Here is a 19,584-nt window from a genome sequence, read left to right as displayed (position 1 = left end):
TTATTTTTTTTAACCTCATGACATATTAAACATAATTTTAAAACTGATTCATATTCATAATCACATTTTCAACGCCACAAAATTCAATGCTTTGTGCCAACAAACAAGCCCTGAATGTCTGTTGGAATTTTATTATAGATTAATATTAATTACTAAGCTCAAACAAATTGATTCTTATGATCTTGTGTGAACCGTGATATGTGGACCACACAAGTAAGCCTAATGGACAGAGGCCCAACTCACAACCTAGTAACCGTCAGTTATTTTCTATCTCTTAACTGACTGAATCAAAGATAATAGATAATAATTATTTAATTATTTAATAAGGCGATTACTGATCTAATCTATATAAGTTAATCAGTCGATAACGGCAAACACACGACTCATTCTTTTATTTCATTATCTCTGCACTTTCTGAAGATTTTGAGAATCAGTGAGTTGTGTATCTGTCTGCACTCAAGATAATCGAGCTATCTTAAGCAATCAATAAATTTCTCAAATATGCATAAATTATTTTATTTATTTACATGAATTGAGATTTATAAAAATTAACAACGTCTATTACGCTTGAGAATCTACGGTCTACAAATTTGGCACAGTAGCCAAATCATGTGATCTTCCTCAAAGTGCAAGGGGTTTTAAACGAGTTTATATAACGTAAGCTGACTATTTGTGTTAAGGTTTATGAATCATGCAGAGATTCTAATTTTTGTTTGGAGTTAGTAAATTTGAATTGAATATTAAAATTCATGCTATGGCTATATATTATCATATCAGGGCGGATACCTAGGCCTAGCCTTTCACTAAAAAGGGAAAAACTCAAAACAAACAAAAAATACTCTGACCAGATTACATGATAAAGAAGAGGCCATAAGATGGCAGGTGGAGTTATTACTGGATAAGGACAAAGTTTCATGATGCAAGTAATTTTATTCTTGGGTTTGGTGCCTAACCACCCACCACATATTTTTTTAATATTTTTTTATAAATATTTTATTTTTGGATTTGGAACCCAACCACCCACCCACCGCCCGTCTTTGGTTATTCGACGTTGAGTCTGGTAAAATAAAGTTATCTTCAACGTTGACTGGCTTTAATTTGTTTGTTTTGTGGAGCGGAATAGTACGAGAACAACAAACAGAATGGGAATGAAAATGAAAATTAAAAAGAAAGAATTTCAATTAAAACTATTGGACCACATTTATTTAAATTTAACACTCTTAAATTTTTACTACAATTCAAGGATACTAATTTAATATTAATTTTTTAAAAAATAATAAAATTATCTTTAATTTAAATTAATATTAAAAATATCTTATTTTATTTATTAATTGTCCTACTTTACTTGTTAATTTTGTTCATTTTCATGTAGTGAAATTAAATGAGAGTTTGGCAATAAATAAGTGAAATAGAATAATAAATAATAGTTTACAACTAAATAAATAATAACAATATAGAAATCAATAAGTTATTTTAAAATAATTTAAACATTTAAAATAAAAATAAGTTAATAAGATAATTAATAACATTTCATAATTACATTATATACATTGTAAAATGCATATTATGATACTGTTCATCTACAGTTGTATGAACAGTACCATGGTTTTTAAAAAATTTGATTTTTGTATATTTAGAGTTTATGTTAAACCCATAATAAAAATTAAAAAAATAGGTATGGAATTCATAGTAAAAAATGCTTGTAAATATAATATTCATAAAAAATACTATATATGAGATCTAATATTTTTTTTTTGTAAATGTAAAAAATTTATCATTTGTTGCTTGTATTTTGTGTATATATATATATATATATAAGATGATTAATTGTACATAACATACAAATTTGAATAATAAATTATAAAATAAAATATTTATTATTTAAATAATTCAACTTATTCCCATTCACTTTTATATATAAACAAATTTTAATCAATTCACATGATTTAAAAAATTTGTTAATTTTAATAATTATGTCTAAAATTTAAAAGTTTGGATTAAGATGTAATTGTGATAAACAATTTATTTTTTCCTAATTTAATGATACTATCATTTAATGAAGAGTAATTAAAAAAGATGTTTTTTGCTTATAAGATTATAGTAATTAAGAAAATTATTGTTTTTCTTATAAAAAATAACACCAAGCCATATAAAAATTTTGTTTATATTTAAAAATGGAGGAATATATAGTAATATTATCAATGGATTACGATAGACCTATAATAATTTTGTGAGATACATCATATTTGAATTTAATGACTGGAACAAATCATATTACTTAATAAGTGTCAGATGCAGTATGATAACAATTATTCAATTCAATTAGACCTTTATAAGATATTTTGTCATATAGCACTATTTACTTTTTTATTATAAATGTGGTTGTAAATGGTAAATGTCGAATGTGTAATAAAATATAAATGGATAGCTTATAATAAAATTATAAATTTAATTTTCACAAATTATAAAAATTCAAGTCTACATCCATTGAAATTTATGCATAAGATGTATGATAACAATTATTCAATTTAATTGAAATATTATAAGATATTTTGTCATACAATATTATTTACTTTTTTATTGTAAATGTGATTGTAAACGATAAATTTCAAACATATAATAAAAATGTAAATGGAGATGTTATAATAAAATTATAAATTTAATGTTTACAAATTATAAAAATTTAGGTCTAAATGCACTAGGTAATCAATTATAGAATAAAAAAATTTTATAAAATAAATTGTTTATTTTTAGGAATAAGATGTATTTTTAATTTATTACCAAGTGCAATAAATTTTAAGCTAGAATAAGTTGGTGTTCATATATTTAATATCAATGGGGCAATGAATTTTGGAATAAAGTACATTGTTAATTTTTAAAGAGATAATGAAACTTTAAATCCTTCAATTTTTTTAATTATTAATTTATTTTCTCAAGTTTAATTTTTATCAATTTAATTCCTTATATTTTCTTAAATTGCCACTTCAATCTTTTAGGTTTTGAAACAAAAATTGACCCTTACATTAAGAAGAACTTTAGAAGAATGATTCAAGAAGAGCTTAAGAATAATAATGACATTCATACAACCTTGGATGCATTTTAGAAACTTTGAACTTGATAGGTATAATATCATTAGACTAGAAATCTTTATGTTAAACTCATTGATTTAGATATGCAACATTAGCTCAATATATTCTAAATCCAAATATGCATTTTAGCTCTTGAGAGAAAAAGTGAGGTATAATTTTTTATAATCATATTTTTTATCTTTGATCTATCAAAAAGTTTGAAACGTTTTGATTACTAATTTCATAAAGTTTTTAAAGTTATTCTGTTTACTCAAAATAAAGTTAAGTTAAAAAGGTCATCAACATTTGAAGTTTAAACTTTGAAATGTGAATTGTGTAGAAAATTAAATTTGACTTTTGGTCATGTTTTTTATCATATTTCTCACTATATAGATCATTTTAATGTAAAATATATATCATTTAAAAATAAACTCTAACATCTTTTTAATGACAATTTATTTATTCAAAATAGAGTTCTATTGAGAAAGATATGAATTTTAGAAGTTGAGTGTTGATATTGGTTTTGCATAGCATTTAAAGTTGACCTCTATTCATTCTTTAAATTATATCTCAAAAGTTACATTGAAGTTAAGTGTAAAATTATTTTATTAAAAACTAGGCTTCGAGAGCTTTCCAACGATATATAGTTTGTTAGATTTAGAGTTGTATTGAGAGAGTCATAGCCTTATGAAGTTTTGTCCAGTAGAACCCTTCAAATCACGTATGAATGAAAGAGGGACACACGCGTGAAATGTCCATAGAAAGCTTCAGTGTCCAATTCAAGCGTGAATCCTCATTACATTCACCTGTGAATTAGCCTCCAGAAGACTTATTTTCACTAAATAGCTTCCGTGGTCCATTTCAAGGGTGAATAATTTTCTATACACATGTCAAACGTCACCCAAAAGCCTTGTTTTTTCACTAAATAGCTTCTGTGGTCTAATTCAAGTGTGAATCACTTCTCATACATGTGTGAAATGTCGTCTACAAGCCTTATTTTCATTCAATAGCTTTTGTGATCTAATTCAAGCATGAATCACTTTTTATCCATGCAAAATTTGTCGCCTGTGCAATATCACATGACGTTTCAAGTGTGATTTGTTGTGTTTCAAACGAGATTCGTCATATTTCAAGTGACATTTGTTATTTGCGCATGTGAAATTGTCATTTCATGTGTGAATGAGGTTTATTCCACACTTGAAACATCACTAACGGCCATAATCACTATGTAATGACTATAAACGGTTATCTTATATCTTTAACACCTATTTCAATGGATTATAAATATAACATTTTAAATTTATCTTAATAGGTGATTAAGCTCAGAAATTATCAAGCTATGAAATTAATGTTCATATTACTGTTATTATATAAAAATTATTGTTCTTGAGCTAATATCATTTATATAATCATCATTCAAGTATTAGAGTTTTATTGTACTTATCATTACTCTTAGAGAGAATTTTAACTGAGTGATTTACATAATCAAAATCATTGCAAAGGTGAGGGAGAGATTTCTCTTGTAATCAACAGAAGTTATTCTCTTAGAAAAAGAAGCTTACTAATAAAGTCATTTGCTATAAAAGATTACAAGTGCCCGAACTAAACTTGTGAATATATTGAAGTGGCAAGCACCCACTTAAACTTGTATTATAGTGGAAACATTTTAAGTGACTGATTAAGGACTGAATGTAGGCTCAATTGGTGGAGTTGAATCAGGATAAATAATTATTTGTAATCTATCTTTCCTTATCTTTTTATATTTTCAGCAACCTTAGTTTATGCTATGTTTTAGTGTATAAAATTGAAATTGATATATCTACGTACTCTTACTCAAACTTTCATTTAGAAATTTATTTTACACATATTGAGCTTGTGATTTTTTTTTTGGCATTCTTGTAATAAGATTTTAGTATTTAAATTTGCTTAAACTTTTCTTTGAACATAATTTTGCTAAAAAATTTTTTAAAAGAACAAAAAATTTTATAAACACCCAATTCACCCCATTTGGGTATGTTGCCATAGCTAACAACAACGAGCATTTTCTTGCTTTACCTCGTGCCATGTGAACCCAATTCAATCGAACTTCTACCTTAGCTCAATCCTAAAGTTATTCATAATCCAAAATGTCAATTAACAACTCAAAAAACATGATTAACTTAATTAATTATTTTTAACTAATTTATCCTTTAATTAGTAATTAATTACAAATTAAATACTCCGAATGTTACATATATGTAGTTAAATGAGAACAAATTAACCCTCAAATTAGTATAATTTCTTACACTGTGTTTTGTTCTTTTGTTTTTAAAAATCTCATAGTCTAAATTTTTTCCTACCTAAATATAACTATACCTTTTTTCATTAATTAATATGATTGCCATCAATATTCTATTATCAATATCAATAAATTTTAATAATGTAACCTATTTTTTTAAATAATAAAAAACTAAATCGATAACAGAAGTAAACTTAAGAAATTAGATTCATAAAAATTAAACTTAAAAGATTAAATTAATAACTAGAACAAATTTAAAAGACTAAAAGTTGCATTGTCTCTTGCAATATTGATATATTGATACTTCAAAAAAAATTACTAGTATAAAGTGAAAGTGTTGACATTTTTAAAATATAAAATAAATGAATTATAATATAACGATTTTTTAATAAAAATAAGTTTAACAATGATGAAATCATTAACTTATTATTAGCTCCCCTTCCCTCCTTTCCAATTAAGTTAAACAAGGGATCATTAACTATCTTTCTTTCCCTCCTCTCCTTCAAACCAAACACGTTGGAAGGATTAGAATGATTAGTATTTTAAATAATTATGATGTAAGAGAGATTTGAAGTTATAAAAGAATTATAATAAAACATGGTATGGATTAAATCCAAATCCATGAATTTTTATTAATCTAAATGATGAATTTGATCTAAATCTAAATCCAAATCTCCTTTATCCAAGCATACATTAGTTCTTAGAAGATTAATTTAATAATAATTAAGTCCCAACAAAATTAATTAATTATGGAAATCTTAGCTGCAACATAGATGAAACCTCAAGTAGTGGTTTAACCTTGAATACTTAACCAAGCAGTTGCAAATATGGAAATCTTAGTTGCAACATTTAATCTTGAATGCTAACTACATGAAACCTCAAGCAGTGGTATATTTAATCTCATCTCTAGCAGCTAGTAAGAGTTTTCCCTCATCAAATAATCTTTATCAAACAAGGTAGGAGTTTAAAAGTAATGGCGGAGCCACACAAGATTGCACTCCCTTACTTTGAGAAAAATTATAAGGTATATAGATTTGTAACTTTACACCTCCTACTCTTAATATTTTGTGCCCTATAGACTATATAAAAAAGATATTTGTACTAACAAATTATTAGATATATAATATTTTAATAATTTGAAAAAGATATAAGAAATATATTTACAATAAAAGACCATATCAAACTATTTAATATAATTTTTTAAAATAAAAAATAATGATCACTTTTTTTATGTTATTATAATTTTAGTCATAGTATAATGATTATTTTAAAAATATTAATTTTTTTATAAAATTATTTGTACCTCTACTTCTAGTCTCAACTCTACCATCAATGGGAGGGGAGAGAAGGTGTCTCGATTCCCCTTCCCTCCATTTTTCTCTTTTCAACTTTGGACCAAAATTGTTCAACAATTTAGATTTAATTATTGAGAAAATTATTATTTTAATTTTATATAAAATATTATAGTTTTAAATTATTTAAATTAAAATGTAATATTTCAAATTTATTTATATACCTTATATAAAATTAAAATAATAATATTATTAAAGCTTAAATTTAAACTGTTAAAATTTTGATCCGAGAGTAATTTCAAAAAAAAACAGGGAAATAGAGACACCTCTCTCTTCCAGGGTTGAATTTGCTTAATGCAAATATTTCACCCTAATTTGCAGCCTTTTTTCTTTTTTGAAATTACGTAAGAAAACTTGCAACGCCCATCGCATGTCCACCTTCCACTGGCGTTGCTTTTTAGTCTAATGAGGTTTTTTATTAATTTTAGGAAGCTTCGTTGAACGGACACGTATCAGTACTTTTCTGTTACTATTGACAGACTGCAGAACTGTTCTGCGGGTTTAAAAAAAAAAAATATAATATTAAATAAAGCCACTAAACCGACGGCCTATTAGCTCAGTTGGTTAGAGCGTCGTGCTAATAACGCGAAGGTCGCAGGTTCGAGACCTGCATGGGCCAAATCTGATTCGTTTTGTTTTATCCATCTGTCAAATTATTTTCCCTTTTAAAAAAAAAAAAAATTGTACAATGGGCTCACTAAACGAAACTGCACTTCGTACCCAATAACCTAAACGAGATCCCAGAGCCCAACTTCTTGGCCTAAAAAGAAAAAGATTTTGAAATGCACACATAATTTCTCATGCCAAACTTCCTACTAATTGATGGAGAAGTTCATGGGCAAATTACTCTCCCCCGTGTAACTGGTGTAATGCTGAAGAGAAAGATATTCTACATATACTCCGTGATTGCATTTAAGCGGGACAAATCTGGAGTAAACTGCTGCCAAAAAAGATTTATTTTTACCTTCTTTTTCTTGGAATCAGAGAGTGGAACCTGAAACCACCCCCAAGCATGGCGATCTCAACGAGCTGGAATCTAATCTGGGCTCTCTCTATTTGGAAATTATGGAAATGGCGAAACTGTTATGCCTTCCAACAGGATTTCCAAAAGCCAAAGGATCCTGCTGCGGATATTCTTAATATATACGTGGAGATCTTTTGTTATGACAGAAGATAGGACAGAGAGAAATGGAAAAATTCCTGAATTGAAAGAAGGATGGAAGCCACCGCCTAGAGGGTGGGTTAAATTCAATACTGATGGTGCTGTCTCTTTCAAACAGAACAAGGCTGGCTGTGGAGGTGTCTTGCGTGATAGTGAAGAAGTATGGATTGTGGTCTTCTCCTTTTCTCTAGGTAATTGTAGCCCGTTTGAAGCAGAAGAATGGGCAATTTTTTGGAGCTTATGCATGGCTTGGGATATGGGATTTAAGAAAACCCTGGTTGAATCAGACTGCCAAGTTTTAGTGAATTTAATCAATGGGAAAAACGATGGCTTATACAGCGGCAGTTTAGTTTTTCTAGAAATACAAAGTTTACTCCAATATAACTGGAGCCTGATGATTAGCTTTATCCCAAAGGAGAAAAACTTGATTGCTGACTCATTGGCTAAAGAAGGAATCTCAAAGTCCTCCCTTTTTGACTCTGTCCCTTTATCTTTAAGGGATCTTGTTTCGAAAGATTGTTTAGGGTCACATCCCCCAGTTTCCTTTTAATTTTCAATGTTAGGGCTTTACCCCTCTTTTATACCAAAAAAAAAAAAAAAAATCTCATGCCAAACTTTATTAAAAAAATAAATTCTAAAATTAAAATTGGTATAAAAATATATTGCATGTGTTCTTAATGAAAATGTATATATCTGTCTTGAAATTAATTTGCCGGCGTTTTGTATTGCCATGATACATTGATAGCAAATATTTGTGATTTTATTTGGATGCAAACTTTGGTTGCAAACTTTTAGTTCTTTATAGTTTGTTTAAACAATTCTTTTGTGAGATACGATATATTTATAGTATTGTATTAATGTGTTGCCCTCAAACCAATTGATATTTGGTTAAAAATTAATATATAATTCATATTCTCTTCTACTAGCTCGCTTAACTTGATGTAAAGTTTGTCATGTGGTTTCTGTTTTTTCCCCCCAACTTACTTGAGGGCTTAAATAAGAAAATTGAGTTTCTTTTATCACAGAAAAAAAATAACATTTTAAAACATCTAGGTCTTATATTATTTGTGATCGTTGTAAATTCATAGAGAGAGAGACACACACACATACATAGTCTTAATCAAGACCTTGTGCAGCGTCCAATATGCAAGCAAGCGTGCAGCATATATATATATATATATATAGCTGCAGGACCAAGCCAAATTGTGTACTTAAATAAACTTACAAGTTACTAATTAATCTGGAAAAAGGTTTGGTTAGCAAGAAATTCATGTACTCTTTGCCCATGCATAAAATGTTAGCTTATCAGGGTCTAATATTTTATTAAGAAAAAAATATAATTTTTAATCTTTAAATTTTTTATCGATATAATTATCAATTCAGTCTTTAAGCTTCAATGCAAAGCAACATAATCTCTATATGTAGTTTGTTTTTAAACTTAGAACAATTTAGTCTATATAGTTTCTTAATTTTGTACAACAATCCTTGTAAATCCTTAACTCGATAAATTATAAGAATTAAGTTTATTGAATAAAAATTCAAAAACTAAATCAATAATTGAGATAAAATTTAATAACTCAAAGACATATTATCACTTGTTGGCCATCCAACTTGTGGCTTGCCGATGATAACCCCTGGTTTTTCACTCGTGGTTAGAATGTGCGGCCATGAATCAGAACAAGGATGTTTTATATATAAAAAATATATATACTCTTAAATAAATTAAAAAATAATAAAGACATAATTCCCACTAAATGGTGATCACAAGAGTACAATAGTTATTCGATATGTTGATCTGCATATTATAAATAAGCCACCTTTTTTCGTATGGTAATGTAAATAATTAATAATCAAATCTAAACTTAAAGATAGACAGAAGTATGAATAGATATAAAGAGAGATAGATAGAGAGAGAGAGGGCTTAAAGATACATGGGCATGCATATATTCCGTCGTCACCTTTGATCTCGTGACTCTGAGGAACATATGCAGTCTCATCATTTTGTCTCTGTTGTTCAGATATTCATTATTCTATGCGCTCAAAGAACAAGGGAAGCTAGATGTTTCATCATGCACGGCAAGCCTAAGAATTGGTTTACCATTCGTACAAAACCAACTGAGAAGTGAGAGGGAGAGAAAGAGAGAGAGAGCAAGAAGATGAAGCTATATATATATATATATATATATAAGGTTAATGGTTTTTAAACTCATGGAATTATGGATATATTAAGTTGATCTTTTTATCAAAATAGTTTCGCTAAGTCAATTTGACAGGACTTACTTAAACTTATATATCTTCAATTGTTTTTTTATTGCTCATATAGGTATCTTTCTATTGTGAAGACAGTCTCCCAGTAAGGATTTAAATTTTAATTAGCCAAGATCAGCTCCTTTCGCTATATCCAACTGACCGGTTGGTTTCTTTTGGTATTGAATCACCCATGAGTACTGGGGCCCGAGGTGATCTGTGGTGTGAACGTACACAGCCGATCCATGATGATAACTGAATCGTGGCCTTCCCAGATTGGAACACACATTAATGCCATGCAATGGTATAGAGAGAGAGAGAGAGAGTACAAGTGTTCATTACAATATTACAGGAATGCCCAGCTGCTGAGTGTCTTGAAAACATTTGGGTTCGGTTTCACAGAGCCATCATCAACACTTCATTTTCTATGTTGGGACTTTATCTAAGGTTTCTCTTTTCACGAAAAGGATCCGTTCCCTCTCTCTGCAAAACATGACACTATCAGCGAAAATGTTTTTGTCTTGTCAGAGATTGGGATCACTTCTACTGTATATCATTTTATTAGTTGTAAATGCACATATATATATAGTTCCCTTGTTCTTCATCACAGCATATTCAAACGTTAAAGGGTGGTTTAATTTATCGACTGGTTATTCCAATAATGAAATATGAATATTAAGGTCTCATGGATATTCGGTTTTCAAACTTTCAACAAGAAGCTTTATGATAAAAGGTTTTAAATGATTCAGATTCAGAGTTTACTTCAATAGCACTCATGCTGTCAGTGACATTATTATTTACGCTGGTATAATTGCTAAGCTCATAACATTTATATTTGGCAGTGTCAGGGGTCAACAAAGAAAGAGCCTTACTCGAGAAACCAAAATTAAAGCAAGTCCCAGGGTCAACAAGGTCTCCAAGGCATATAGTACTGAAAATCAATTCTGACTGGTTGAACCTGTATACTGTTTCCTTAACTATAGAGTTTGAATACAATTTTTATAGCCGTTTACCTTTAAACTACCTTGCCAAAAAACATATATATATTTCTCTATGTTTTGCCTGTCAAGATAATTAAATTACACTGCATTTTTATAAATAATTATGAAACACACACACACACACACACACACACACACGGACCCCCCTTCTCTCAGAACTCAAGCAATAACACTGATCATGACAGAAACCACATTATCACTAATGACCTCACTGCATGATGATGACGATATATATAAAGAACAAGCTAATATATAAAGCTAGAAGAAGAGACACTGTATGTTAAATTATTGTGTTTATATTTATAGCGGCATTTTCCAGCACACACTATCCAAACCACAACCCAATAAAAATAAAAAAATATATATCAACCATAATCTCCATGAGAAGCAAATCAAATAATAAAGATGGTAATAAGAAAGTCAATAACTTGATCATAAAGACCTGTTTTGTTCGAGGATATTGATATTATTATTAGTTCTTTGCCTCTTCACATTCCCATTCTCATCACCTCCACCGTTCTTCTCCATCACTGCCTTCAAAGCCTCTTGTATGGAGCTTATACAGTGCTGATGCTGTCTCTGTTCCTGGCTTCCGCCGCCACCGCAGCCCAACTCGTCTTCTTCTCCGGTCATGAACAAGACGTTCTTCACGCGGCCGCCGAGCGTGGTGATCTCTGCCTTGACTGTTTTCAACCTTAGGGCCTTCAATGTTTTGATGAGATCCGGCAAGAGATCGGACCTGTCTTCGCAGCAAAGCGAGGCTTTGATCACGAACCTGCCGTCCTCGTCGGAAGCATCGTCCACCGTCAACTCGTCGGCCTCCGTCGGCACCGGGCTTGTTTCTGCTATTATTGAAGTTTGACGCTTCAGCTCCTTCACATGCTGGATTACTTCTGCTAGTAACGAAGCTTTGTCTGTCTGCGTACACACCATCACAGAGAGAGAGAGAGAGAGAGAGAGAGAGAGAGAGAGAGAGAGAGACAACGTACGAGAAAATTCAGTAAATATACGCATTCTCGGAGAAATTGTCACGAAACATTACACACGTACCTTTCTTGCTGTTAATTTTGTATTATGTGCTAGCTAAAATATCATGGAACAAAATTATCACATGTAAATAAATTGTTTAAGTACTACTGCCATTTGGTGAAAAAGGCATGCATATATAATTTTTACTAGAAAATTTCGCAACAAATATTTATCAAAGTAGATGATAACAAGCAGCACTATTGATGGACATTACAATTTCTTATAATATAGATTTGTTAGATATGCATCAGACACATATTTGACCTATTTCGTATGCCATGAGACAAGAGTGTTTTACACGGATCAAACACATTAATAATGATAAACACGACTCCAAATTTTTTCCATAGGAAGTTTGAATATTGGGAGTCAGGTGTGAGTTAAATCAAATGGCTGGGGTAAACCAACAAATATCGCTGTCAATGTGAACCCTTGTTTGTGAGAAATACTCCTTCAAACGATCTTTAAAAGGCATGGCTTGACTATAATAAGCCCATGTAACCTAACTCACACAAACTTGATTTGAGCTATAAAGCTGATAATTAATTATAGCAAAAAGATGACATTGAAGAAATGGTAGAGTGGGGTTTCGTTTTGCGCAAGAGGAAGGAAAAGAGGCATATATACACAGTTACACACGGACAGACAGACAGGCAGACATATATCTATCTATATATGTATATAATTATGTAGGTATGTATAGGTATCCGTATACTTAGGATGTGGTATGTAGTGTGATGACTGACAAAGATGCTACTTTGCCTCTGTGCATGGCTTTATTTCTTTTCATTCTCGAACTGAGTATGACTGATCAATACATGGACATTATTATTCCCGGCAAGAAATTGCATTCTGAAGCTTTTCATCAACTGCCTCTCCTTTGGTTTCTCTTTACCTTACCAACCAACCGACATTAACGCTATTCTTCTTTTTCTCTTGTTCCTTCCTTTATCTCCTCGGAACTACCACACAACGACTCAGAAAAAAAAGAACCAGAAGAAAACAAAGATGACACATATATGGGTATAAAACGAAGAAACACAAGGAACTAGAAGAGCCAAAAAGGAAACAAAAGTAGTCAAGGTACAATGACACTGTTTTGCTAGCTCCTCATTTTCTAAAGTGATGATAGATTCACAGAGCGATCACAAAACGCTAGAGAAATAAGGGAGCTTTCCAAGTACAACGTTTCGTCTCAGGCGTGAAAAAGATTTCGTCTTTTTGAAGTTCAAACTTGACGGTTAGAATTATTCGTTGTATATATTAATGTAAGAATTAGATTGATAATTAATTGTGTAGGTTTAATACTTACTTTGGTTGTGTTGGGCAATAAGCTTCGAAGCTTGGCGAGATGGTTGTTGATTCTCTCGCGGCGTCTTCTTTCGGCTTCGCTGTGGCTCTTTGAGGCCGCGAGAGCCTTGGCGTCCATGATTTCTTGAGCCGTCATCTTGCCAAGCTCGGCTTGGAGGCCGAAGGGAGCTGAGCTGGGTTGACCCCCGACGGGTCCGACACCGAGGGTGTCGGAAATGATCCGGAGATGGTGGTGATCGGAATTGGACGGACCGTCGTAAGCGAACTGCAGGGAAGGAACCCTGCGGTTGAAGAGACCCGGGTAGAGCGAAGATGACGGCGGAGGGACCAAGAACTGGTGGTCGGTGTCTCGGACCGGGTTGAACGAGTGAACCGGAGGGAGAGACCATGGCGGCTGCTGCGGCGGCGGCGGATGAAAGATTGGAGAAACCTCAGGAAACATCAATCCTCTTTCGTTGTTGTTGTTGTTGTTATCAGAATTACCTCCGAAAACGTCGGCGTTTAGCTGTTGCTGCATCATTTGGTGAAGAAGAAGCTGTTCTTGATAGCTGTGAATGTTATTGATGGCTTGAGAAGATGAACACTTTCCTTGATCTTCCTGGTTTTTCATCCTATTTCATATGATATGGATGTTATATTACACAAACTAATCAGAAAAGCAGAACATGAACATGGTCTTCTTCAACGCATGCGCATGTACATAAGTAATTAACGGATTTAAAAAAAAAGAGAGAATGAATGAAAAGTAAGACACAAACCTTGTCCCTTTATTAAATTAATAAAGGAGTTGTTGTTCTTCTTGTTCTTGTCCTCTCATGATGGGTCTGTGTGTGTGTGATATGATATGAGTTTATTTCTTTTTTCTGTGTATTGGGTTGAGTGGGTGGTGGTGAATCTGGAAAGGGCAAGAGACGGCTTTGATGTCTGTGTTAGACTGAAATCTGTATCATCACTTGGGGAAAGTATTGTTGTGATGCCACAATAACCTTTGTGGAGGGCTAGGGGGCGAGATAATGGTCCTTTTTATCTCCCCCCCCCTCTTTTTTTTGGAGGCTTTGTTGGTATCTTTTTGGAATTTTTGTTTGTTTCTTTCTCTTTTTTTCCTTTTCTAATATATTGTACCACCTTTCTCCATACTCCCTCCAATCCTATTATATATTAGTCACCTTCTAGGGTTATTTGATGGTCCTATATAACATTAATCACTTTGCATTAAAATGTGAAGTATTAATTAACTCTTTAACCTATGTTTAGGAAAAAAATTATACTTTTAAATAGAGGTAAACATGAAAAGCCATAATTTTATTTTTAAACTATTTTAATAATTTAACTACTTTTTAGTGCCGGCAAAATAGTTAGATATGTCTTCTATTTAGAATAGGAGGGAGAGAGGGAGAGGGAGATGAGAGTGTGCGTTGGGGGGGGGGTTTGAGTGCTCATGGCATGTTGTCCCTTTCCTTTCTTCCTACGGCATTCTCTCTATCTACATTCAAATTTTGATTTGAACACAAAGCTGTAGACTATTGATTGAGTTGAGACCAACTGATCCCAAGAATTACAACAAGAAATGCATCTTTTAATTTTCAACGTAAATCTTTGTGACATGCTTTTAAAGTTGAGTGAACTACACACACACACACACACGTATAACTTACAAAGTTCGCAATCTATAAGAAATTCAAATTCATCACCAAAGTTAAGATGGGAAACCCAGTTCTTCCATATGGCATTATTAATTCCATGGCAGTGCATGCGAAATGATATTCTTCACGTAGGAAACATTATTGCTGATGAAACGTGATTTCTTTTAAGATATAAGAAAGACTAAAGGAGGACCATTGAAGGAGCAGAGAGAGAGAGAGAGAGGGAGTGAGAGCGCAAATAACGCAAGACAGAGAGAGATTATGGAGCGACCAAATAAAGCAGCAAAAAGGCTGAGACGGAGAGGAGAGTAGATGAATATGATAAAGGCGAAGCGAGGCCTTTTCTTTGGTTAGAGGAAAGATTAGGGAGAAGTTTAGTAATTAGTGAAAAAGGGGATGGGCTTTATCGATCTAGCTGAGGTAGAGATCTAGAGAGAGAGAGAGAGAGGGTTATGGTTATAGACTTACAGTTATATACAAAATACATGAGAGAAGATAGTGATGCAGACGGGGAGGGAGACCCCCACAGGGACAAAGGCAGAGGCCACGTTGTGAGACAGTGGTTGGCTAAGAATGCGAGCATATGTGTCACGCGACCTTTCTACTTCTCCAAGACCCTGCCATCATTGTGTCTTGGAACACACTCCTCTCTCTCTCTCTCTCATGGGTCTAACATTAAGATCTCTTGTTTGGTTTAGATTGTTCTTAATCAGTGAGCTTTTCATTTCTGGGTGTAATAATAACCCTCCTTAGCTTCCAACATATCTTAAGAAGGATGGCCTCTGCATGTACTCTTGCTATTTAATTAATTAAATTGTCCTCAGTTTACTAAAAAAGAACAGGTTCTTTATTAAACATAAAAAAAGAAGAAGAAGAAGCAAAAAATACAACAGTAAGGTCTCATATTTTTATTTGCATTTTATTTTTAACTTTTATAGTTTCATTTTGTTCTTTGCTATCCTTTTAGTTTGATCCTCAGTTTCTATAATTTAAAAAATGTGCATGATTATCATGAGATGAGACTAATGGAGTTATTTATTTATTTTGGCTGTGATTTTCCTAACCCTTCCGCTTTCCTGGAGAGGGAGCAAAGTAAACTTTCTTTTTTATTTGGATTAAACATAAGGGAGAAGAAGACAAACTTAAGTATGATATATCTTGTTAATAAAAGTTGACAAAGTTAAGTACATGTCAGTAAAATTAGCTCTCCCTATGCCGTTCATAGTCCTTAATTATGAGTATTTTAAAAACTATTAAGGATTAACATTGCAGACAAATCAAACTATAGGACTTGAAAACAAAGATCATATAAAATTACAAAGACTAAAAACAAAAAACAATCACAATACAAGTACCCACTTTTTATTTTCAAAAAAAAAATTCATTGAAAGGGTTTTTCTTCATCTAAAGCCTAGCTTAACTCAAATTTAAAGCGCAGTTGGCAAAAAAGATAGTTTGTTATACAAGTAACGAATAATCATTTATCAAAATCTTAAGGTTAATATTGATTCGAATACGTTCCATACCATTTCTCAGTATTTCTTTCTACACATAATCTACCTGTTTATTCAATTATTTCATTTGGTTTAACTATACATGTAAGATTGCTAATTATGAAATTAAGTTAAATATAATATTATTAATTTAATTACTACTATAAAAAAAGCATTATGATATTGTTTTCAAAAAATTTAGGTGATGATAATAAATATGCAGTTAAATAAAATAAATAAGTAAATGGACTGATAAAATTAAATATGGAAATTATATGGTGAGTGAGTATAGAATTAATGGATCCAAAACACTATACACATATTCCCTCAAACACAATGTAAATCATTTTCTAGAAGTTTTGTTTAGTGCAAAATACAGGCATTGGATAAGTGTTACATTTTTTTTTCAATTATACCCTTTTTTTGTTAAGTGAGTAAGGATAGTGTTTTAAATAAATTAAATGTTATATTTATTATATTTAAGGCCATGGTTGGAAAGATGTGAAAATTTTAGAAAATTAAGATTTTAAGCAATTTTTTTTAAAAATGTAAATTATCAAAGGCACATGCATGGGATATATAGTTCACCATTTTTAATAACCATTATTAGCAATAATCATCATAGTTCATCTTAACTTTGTTGAACTTATACATTTACATTAAACTACACTTTTTCTCACATTTTTCATTCTCTCCTTGAACAAGTTTGCCGGCAATAAACTATACTACATGTTTTCCTTTGGCATAATAATAATAATAATAATAATAATAATAAGGCTATCTGTTCGTTCTTTAAAGAAAGATTGAATCTCGTTGAGAGAGGTACTTTATTAGATATGTGAATACCCCAATACGTGCACACACAGATTCATACTTTAATTTATCACAAAACGATATTGGGTTATATAGTGTAAAACACTCGGGACTGATTAAACTACTTGTATTATAGAGGCTTTCTGACATTTATATTACACGGGTCTAAAAAGATAAGCTGTAATATTTTATATCAATATATTAATCGATATTCATAATTGTAGAAGTACACTGGGAGAATGACATTTAAGAATCCTTTAATTTGTGCACAATTTACTTAACTCCTGTACTTGAAAAAATGACATTTAAAGACCTTACAATAATATCAATTACCAGGTAAGGATTCTAAAATTATTACTTTAAAAAAAATATCATGGTCCTTAGTTGGTATTAAAAATTTTTGATTGAATATTTTCAATACTACTCATCTTTAAAATTTTCAGTATTCAGTTTTTTTTTTTCAATTTTTCAGTAGTTATCTTAAATGTTTTCAATATTCATCTTCCATATTTTTTAGTACTGAAAAACAATTTTTTTTAATTCTTTTTTATTATTCATAGGTATCTTTTTATTGGAGGTAATCCTATTTTAAGCATGGTTGAATATTAAATATAGTCACTTCTTCTAACAAAAAATCAAACCTTAGTTCTTCATGTTATGAGGAATTAGCTTTTTCCTTTAGACCCAACCTTATTAGTCAATTGTCTTTAATTCTTAAGTACTAAAACCATGGAACATAAGTATTGAAAATATCAATATTAGAAAATAAAAAATTAACTATTGAAAAAGTTAAAGATGACTATTAAAAATATGAAGATGAGTATTGAAAATATGGAACATGAGCACTAGAAAAATTTAATCAAAAAAGTTTTAACGTCAACTAAGGACCATATTTTTTTTAATTTCATAATTTTAAAATCCTTAACTGTAATTAATGTTAGTATAAGGTGTTCAAATGTCATTTTTTCCCAGTACACAAGTTAATTAAATTGTACACAAATTATTGCGAACATGACTTGACTAGAGTTTAAATTGTACGGGAAAATTCTTGGTGTAAACTTTCATATCTGGACACATCGTGCGTGCCAAAGCATGGCTTGTGTTGAGTATATCATTTTGAAATGCACAATCTGTAGGAATAATATATAAAAAAAATTCAACATATGATCTTCTTGGCCACTTCTTGATAATATAATCTGTCCTTTTTTTACCCCTTTCCCTCAGTGACATAAATTCTCTAGTTGGGATAAGCCACGAAAAGATAAAATCAAAATTCTTTATCGCTTTAATAAGCGACCAAAAGATAACATAAACATGTTGATCAGAAAGAATAATTGGGAAAATGAAAAGAACAGAGAGATGGTTGGTAAGATATTGTCCATTTAGAATTTGAAAACACATGAAAGGGCCACCCAACAACACCACAAAAGGAATTAAAAGATGTTTTCAAAAGAGAAAATGCTTTTCACTTAGTGGCACAGTTTTCCAAACTACTATGTCCTAATCAAAGCACTCGATGTTTGGCTTATCTTGTGCCACAACCCCAAGCTCTGATGGCTACTGCTACATAGGTCTCATTGGTTGGTCCAAAAAGACTTCATTTAATTGAGAACTATGTTGAGAGTTTCGTTTCAGGATGAGGACAACATTTTTACGTCTTGAATAAATATTTGTTCATTAGTGCAGGATTACTTTTCTATATCGGTTAAAAAAGACTTTCTACATCAATTCTGATATCAATATAAGAACTACCAATTTAAAAAGTTTAGAAAAAAATTTCACCTAAAGTCCAATACTTTTTAAATTATTTTTGCAAGTGCAAATGCCCCAAATACAAATATATTTCTTCATAAAAGGCGTATTTGCTCTTAACTACACAAATTATGTATAATAAATGAATTATTTCAGGTTGAGAGTTTTTTTTTTCAGGTTGAACAAAAAAAAAAAGATTTTTACATCTTTAGCAGTATTTGTTCATTAGTTTAGGACAACTGCTATAAAAAGTTTTCATTTTATACACTGGTTATTGCCCTGGTGTGTATATATACAAATACAACCAGAGTAGAAAGTTAAAAAATATTTTTTATTATTATGTTGTTTAGTTTATCTGACTTAGTGAACCTTGTAACTCATATTTAATTATTTTCAACTATATTTTAATTTTTATTACTTATAAAAAACATTAAC

At 30.9% G+C, this 19,584-nt stretch overlaps 1 protein-coding gene and 1 non-coding gene across 2 annotated transcripts; one reads left to right on the top strand and one right to left on the bottom strand.

Moving 5' to 3' along the window:
• The first annotated feature begins 7,243 nt into the window (after positions 1–7,243).
• Positions 7,244–7,317, top strand: TRNAI-AAU (transfer RNA isoleucine (anticodon AAU)). The gene has a single exon. It is a non-coding gene; the product is annotated as a tRNA-Ile (tRNA).
• A 2,943-nt stretch (positions 7,318–10,260) lies between these two features.
• LOC129322869 (transcription factor bHLH30-like) lies at positions 10,261–14,442 on the bottom strand. The gene is made up of 4 exons (XM_054969314.1): positions 14,207–14,442; positions 13,450–14,059; positions 11,551–12,026; positions 10,261–10,590 (listed from the first exon to the last, which is right to left on the bottom strand). Exons 2-4 carry the CDS (start codon positions 14,056–14,058, stop codon positions 10,533–10,535), a joined length of 1,143 nt encoding a protein of 380 aa, XP_054825289.1. The 5' UTR covers position 14,059; positions 14,207–14,442; the 3' UTR covers positions 10,261–10,532.
• Between the last annotated feature and the right edge of the window lie 5,142 nt (positions 14,443–19,584).

Source organism: Prosopis cineraria, unplaced genomic scaffold (assembly GCF_029017545.1).
Source record: "Prosopis cineraria cultivar Desert tree isolate PC_DT_omini unplaced genomic scaffold, ASM2901754v1 PC10, whole genome shotgun sequence".
Classification (NCBI taxonomy): domain Eukaryota; kingdom Viridiplantae; phylum Streptophyta; class Magnoliopsida; order Fabales; family Fabaceae; genus Prosopis; species Prosopis cineraria.
The sequence above is the reverse complement of the archived record's forward strand: the minus strand, read 5'-3'. Positions and strand labels throughout refer to the sequence as shown.

Bases quoted from the DNA above. Each gene is read 5' to 3' on its own strand.
- LOC129322869 (XM_054969314.1), bottom strand. From the start codon at position 14,058: ATGAAAAACCAGGAAGATCAAGGAAAGTGTTCATCTTCTCAAGCCATC. The intron at 12,027-13,449 runs GTAAGTATTAAA...GTGTGTACGCAG, and splicing joins TATTGCCCAACACAACCAAA to ACAGACAAAGCTTCGTTACT. The intron at 10,591-11,550 runs GTCTTTATGATC...CATGTTTTGCAG, and splicing joins AATATCCTCGAACAAAACAG to AGAGAGGGAACGGATCCTTT.